Source organism: Orycteropus afer, unplaced genomic scaffold, assembly GCF_000298275.1.
Source record: "Orycteropus afer afer isolate SDZICR_OR568_19922 unplaced genomic scaffold, OryAfe1.0 scaffold00063, whole genome shotgun sequence".
Classification (NCBI taxonomy): Eukaryota; Metazoa; Chordata; class Mammalia; order Tubulidentata; family Orycteropodidae; genus Orycteropus; species Orycteropus afer.
In genome coordinates, this window is record NW_006921650.1 from 1,569,587 (window position 1) to 1,576,042 (window position 6,456).

The following is a 6,456-nucleotide window of genomic DNA, read 5'->3' on the forward strand; positions in this document are numbered from 1 at the left end:
CTGAACCACTGTCATAAGGAATGAAAAGAAATTATTCATTTGAGTGAACTTTCAAGGGTCCAAGTAACATAATATTGCAGCTGGTTTGCTGTGGGGAAGAGGAAGATGGGAGAATCGAAAATGACAGATTTCTAGGTGAGATGACCAGAAAAATAACATTCCAACAATTAAGCTTTGAACATGGGGGGAAGGTGGGGGACACAGCAGGGTTGAGGGCTAGGTGATAGTAGTGAGTTTAGTGATGTTTAGGTGTTATTTTATGGGTTTAACAAAGCACTTACATGGATATCCTTTCAACATATCAGTTACAAATTTTGCCTGGCAGATAGGACTGAGAGATTAAGATTTGGGAATCAAACATTGGCATAAAAGAAATCCTTGAGATCTTGGAGGTGGAAGACCTTCCAAGCAGAGTAGAGTGAAAAGACCTCAGAACACAGGACTGACGAATGCCTCATTTAAGGGGTGGGTGGAGGAGGTGCCAGAAAGATTAAAGTCCAGGAAAAGAGTTTTAGCAAAGTCACACTGGATCAAACTGGCAGATACTGTAACTGAGAAGAAGCATTTGAATAGTAGGATGATAAGAATGCTGGCTCTTACTATTAAATAAATGCCTTTTAATAGGTTTCACTGCAGATATATTGAAACTACACAAGTAGAGAGAAAAGAATAGTGGCCCATCATGTACCCATTACTTCAATTATTAATATTTAACTACTTTTCTTTTACTGCCCCCACTTTGGGGGGATAAGAGGAGGATGTAGTACTTCAAAACAGTATCAGATGCATGTCATTTTTCCCATACTTTGGTTTGCACTAATTCATAAGGACACATAGATTTTAAAGGACAGTTTAGGAAGACAAAATAAAGTATTATAGTGAAATGTGCAAAGCCTAGAGTTAGAAAACCAAAAGGGAAAAACATGATTGGCATTTCTCAAGCTGAAAGAACTGAAGAAAAAATTCAAGACTTGAGTTGTAATACTGAAAGAGTCTATGGGCCAAATATTGAACAATGCAGGAAGCATCTAAAGAAGATGGAAGGAATACAGAGAGTCACTGTACCAAAAAGAATTGATTGATGTTCACCCATTTCCAGAGGCAGCATATGGTCAAGAACCAACAGTATTGAAGGAAGGAAGTGCAAGCTACACTGAAGGAATTGGTGAAAAACAAGGCTCCAGGAATTGACAGACTACCCATTGAGATGTTTTAACAAACAGTTGCAACACTGGAAGCAGTCACTTGTTTATGCCAAGAATTTTGGAAGACAGCTACCTGGCCAACCCAGGAAAGGATACATATTTGTGCCCATTCTAAGGAAAGGGGATCAACAGAATGTGGAAATTATTAAACAAAATATTGGAAGCTCTGGTAGCGTAATGCCTAAGGCACTTGACTACTAACTAGAAGGCTGGTGGTTCAAACACACCAGCCCTTCCTTAAAAAGAAGTTGGGCAATCTACTTCCATAGTGACGTCGTTGTTGTTGTTATCTGCCATCAAGTTGGACCTGACTCATAGCGACCCCTCCTTGGGTTTCCGAGGTGGAATCACTGCGGAAGTAGATTGCCCAACCTTCTTCCAAGGAGTGGCTGGTGGATTTGAACCACCAGCCTTCTGGTTAGCAGTCAAGTGCCTTAGGCACTATGCTACCAAACCCAGGGAGGGGGTTGCTATGAGTCAGGTGTGACTCATCGGCACATGACAAACAACAACATCATTAATAACACACACAGGTAAAGTTTTGCTAAAAATAATTTAAAAAATCGTTGCAGCAGTGCATTAACAGGGAACTGCCAAAACTTCAAGCTGGATTCAGAAGAGAACCTGAAACACGAGGGATATCATTGCTGATGTCATTTAGATCTTGGCTGGAAGCAGAGAATATAGAAAGCTATTTATCTGTGTTTTATTGACATCTGTGTTTTATTGACTGTGCAAAGGCATTCAGTTGTGTGGACTTAACAAATTTGGAATAATAGTGTGGAGTATGGGAATTCCAGATAATTTAATTGCACTCATGAGGAACCTGTGCATAGACCAAGAGGCAGTCATTGGAACAGTATGATGGGATACTGCATGGTTTAAAATCAGGAAAGGTGTGCATCAGGGCTGTATGCTTTTACCATAGTTATTCAATCTGTATGCTGGACAGATAATCCAAGAGGCTGGACTATATGAAGAAGAACACAGCATCAGGATTGGAGGGAGACTCATTAACAACCTGAGATATGCAGATGACAGAACCTTGCTTGCTGAAAATGAAGAAATTCTGAAGCACTTGCTGATGAAGATCAAACACTACAGCCATGTTAGGGTGTACAATTTTTTAATTTAAAAATTAAAAGTAGACTGCATTTTCTCAAGATGTGTTCTCTGGTCAGAGCAAAGTTTCCTCTCTTGGAAGGAGATTGTTGCTTGGGAGAACTGTTTATGAAACCCAAATTCTCAAAACTGGACCGATGAGTAACATCATGATAAATGGAGAAAAGATTGAACTTGTTAAGGATTTCATTTTACTTGGATCCACAATCAATGCTCATGAAAATAGCAGTCAAGAAATCAAATGAGGTGTTGCACTGGGCAAATCTGCTGCAAAAGATCTCTTTAAAATGTTAAAGAGCGAAGATGATACTTTGAAAACCAAGATGCACCTGACCAAAACCGTGGTATTTTCAATAGCCTTATATGCATGTGAAAGCTGGACAATGAATAAAGAAGACCAAAGAATTGATGCATTTGAATTGTAGTGTTGGTGAAGAATATTGAAAATACCATGGTCTACAAGAAGAACAAACAACTATGTCTTGGAGGAAGTAATAATAAAATTGTTGTGTTATGTGATGTCAAGTCGGACCTGACTCATAGCAACCCCTCCTTGGGTTGCCGAGGCAGTATCACTAGAAAGTAGATTACTCAATCTTCTTCCAAGGAGTGGCTGGTGGGTTTGAACCCCCAGCCTTCTGGTTAGCAGTCAAGTGCCTTAGGCACTACACCGCCAGAACTCCAATAATAAAATGGAAGGTAATAAAATGCTCTCTGCAAAAGGGGTGCTTCTCCTACATGGCTTAAACTGGTTTTTGATGGGAGGCTATGTTTTATATGGTATGTATACTTACTCCCTGGAAATAGCAACAGCGCTCTTAGATGGGGCTTCCTGTCCTTACAGCATATGAATTAAAACATATATCCAAAAGTATTGCCATGGTTTTGCCTCCTCTGACCCACATACTATCCAACTCCTTCTTCTTTAGCTGTGGTCCTCAATTGGGGTGATTTTCCTCCCCAAGGGGCATTTGGTAATATCTGGAGACATTTTTGGTTGTCATGCTACTGGTATCAAATGGAGAGAAGCCAGGGATGTCGCTAAACCTCCAGCAATGCACAAAACAACCCCCACAACAAAGACTTACCCAGCCCAAAATACCAGTAGAAAGTTCGGAAACCCACACCTTGGAGGTAAGGAATCATGTATTCCAGAGGAGAACGTCTCTTTCCAGTCTGTTGTTAAGTCATGTTTATACCAGGTTGACTTTAGACTCTTTCTTTCTTCCTTGGAGAAAGATTAATGTCCCTGCAGGCATTTTTCTTTCATTATCTGCATCACCTGGATTTGGCCAGATCTTTGAACCTACCAAACTTCATTCCAGTTTTTATTTCCTTTGTGTCCTTGGACTCAAGGACAGCACACAGATAATTGGGTTTCTTCAGATAGGAGATTTAAAGTGAACTTTATTTTCTCAAGACCTGTTCACTGGTTAAAGCAAATTTTTCTCTCTTGGAAGGAGACAGTTGATTGGGGGCACTGTTTAACAAGCAGGTGGTACCTTGTTAAATCAAGATGTAATTTATATTTCTACATCCTAGTTTAAAAATGACCAGTCATTTGTAGTAATTAAGTGAGAAGCATAAAGTATTTCACCTTTATTTGTAGGAAATGCAATTGGAACATGCAAAGCAAGCATTTGTGCAACGGGACAATGCCAGGACTGGAAGAGTCACAGCCCTTGACTTCCGAGACATTATGGTTACCATCCGCCCCCATGTCCTGACACCTTTTGTAGAAGAATGTCTAGTAGCTGTAAGTTGTAAACAGCTTGCCCTAATAAAGCAGTTTATTCTACCCAGTTTAAGCTCAGTAAATAAGTGATTATAAGGATAATTCTTATAAATTACATGTGGATTTTCTATTTAAACACTAACATTTTCTTAATGTAACATCATACATTACCGTGCTTAACAGCTGTGTTTTGGTGAGTTTCAGTGAATTTTTTTTTTCTTCCTAAATAATAGGGAATATTTTAGGAAAATGTATTAACTGGTTAAAGAAAAATCAAATTTGTGATTTTGTGTTAATATTTCTTTATATGTTGATATATGTCAAATGTAGGTCTCCACTTCTATCTGGTCTCCAATGCAAACATTTAAAAAAAAAAAATTGCACATACCTATATTTGCTTACTAGAGTAGTGCGAGAAATGGGAACTCCAGACTTCACTCATTCATTCAACATGTATGTGCTGAGGCTCCATTGGCAGAAATGATAGCCCTGTTGTTATCTATCATGAGGCCTCCAGCCTGGTGGTTGTCTAGCCACTATCCTTACCTCATGGATCCCAGGGACATCTTACAATGTTCCCAGTCTTTGATAACGGAGCATCAGAATCACCAGGGATAACTGAAAAGACACATATTCCAAGGTCTCTTTGAAGGCTACTGATTTCAGTATCTATAGGTGGTGAGGTCTTGGAATCTGTAGTTTCTAAAGCTTACTAGATGCTTCTAATGATCACTCAGATCTGGGAACCATTGCCCAATGCTAACTCTCCTTTGATTAATCCCAGGGAGAACACTTTGAGTGTTTCATCATCTGAATTTCCCCAAGTGCTTACCAAAATAGGCTTTTGCTTTTACTTTTTTTTCCTGATGCCCCTTTTTGAAGAAGTGGCATCCTCACATGGCCTTTTCCTCTTTGGCATTATGTTAATCTGGCTCCTTCTCTTGGCCCCCATTTCTTACCCCATTTTAAACTCTCATGTCAGCTATTTTAAATGATTACTAAGTGAAGATTTATGTGGTTGTTACCTTATAAAGAAGTGCTTTCCTAATGAAAATATTTTGCCTTGTTAGGGAAGCCTAGAATTTGAAACCCCAAACTGAAGTCTCATTCATAATAGACATGCTGTCTATTTTCTTTGTCCCTTGTGAAGATATATGGTTTCTTACAAATTCTGATTATCAGAATTCCAACCAGTCTTAACCCTCATCAAAGCATATGACATCTCATAATTTTACCATAATACACTTGTTTGCTAGAAATCCCACCAAGGTAAAGTCTGTGCTTAAATGATTATTTATTGCTAGTTTTAAGTAACATGACAAGTCTTGATATTAATGTTAGATTGACCACTTTTCATACTATGTCTGCATTTCTATAATATAGTTTTGCATCTGTGAGTGTGTATAATATAGTTTTGCATGCATAAGCCCTTAAGATTTGCTCATTATATGAAATAAACCAACTTATAAAACATTTCCAATTGAAATTCGAACTCTGTAAATTACTACTGGTCCTGTCGTTATAATCCTACACATGCATTTATTTAGTTTTCTAGGAGTTATGTGGAGAGTGCAAGTTCTGGTCATGATTAGTTGCAGTTACTTTTAAAAATCATTTATAGCTTTTTTTTTTTTTTAAATGTAAAAGAAAATAATCATGACCATTTCTTCTTCTGCATGCATTCTCAGATTACTTCTAAAGAAGCATTTGAAATAGGTACTTCTGAATCTTCTGCATCCCATGAATCCTTTGTTTATTTTTCTTCTTTCCTCTCTTGTTTTCAACTTATTTGAGGCTGCTGGAGGTACCACATCCCATCAAGTTAGTTTCTCCTATTTTAATGGATTTAATTCGCTCCTTAACAACATGGAACTCATTAGAAAGATCTACAGTACTCTAGCTGGCAACAGAAAAGATGTAGAAGTGACAAAGGGTAAGTGAGAACATCTCTGAATTCTTGTCTGAAAGTATCTTAGGGTATTACTACTAAAGTTTAGAGGACAACCAAGAGATTATGTTAATGGATTTTTCTATCCCAGTGACATGTATTACTATATGTTGACACATATTACTATATGTTATATGCATATTCTCAATTTCCTGAGCAGACAAACAAAAGCAAACAAAAATTCATCTTCAGCAGGTTTTAAATGAACTGAAGACAGCCTTTGAATGAGGGAAATGTTAAGTTTTTTTTTTTTAGTATTCTCGATTTTGCTAGAACTTGAACTAAATTAAAACTCACTACCATCAAGTCGATTTTGACTCCCATCAACCCCTCCTTTGGTTTCTGAGGCAATATCTCTACAGAAGTAGATTGCCCAGTCTTCCTTCTGAGGAGTGGTTGGTAGGTTTGAACCGCCAGCCTTCTGGTTAGCAGACAAATGCCTTAGA

At 38.1% G+C, this 6,456-nt stretch overlaps 1 protein-coding gene across 1 annotated transcript in view; it reads left to right on the top strand.

Annotated features, from left to right (window-relative positions):
• The window catches only part of SLC25A13 (solute carrier family 25 member 13), a 281,715-nt gene that overhangs the window by 190,082 nt on the left and 85,177 nt on the right, over positions 1-6,456 (top strand). Inside the window, exons 6-7 of the mRNA XM_007939784.2 lie at positions 3,937-4,083; positions 5,857-5,995. Coding sequence (XP_007937975.1) covers positions 3,937-4,083; positions 5,857-5,995 — 286 coding nt within the window. The remainder of the gene's footprint in view (positions 1-3,936; positions 4,084-5,856; positions 5,996-6,456) is intronic.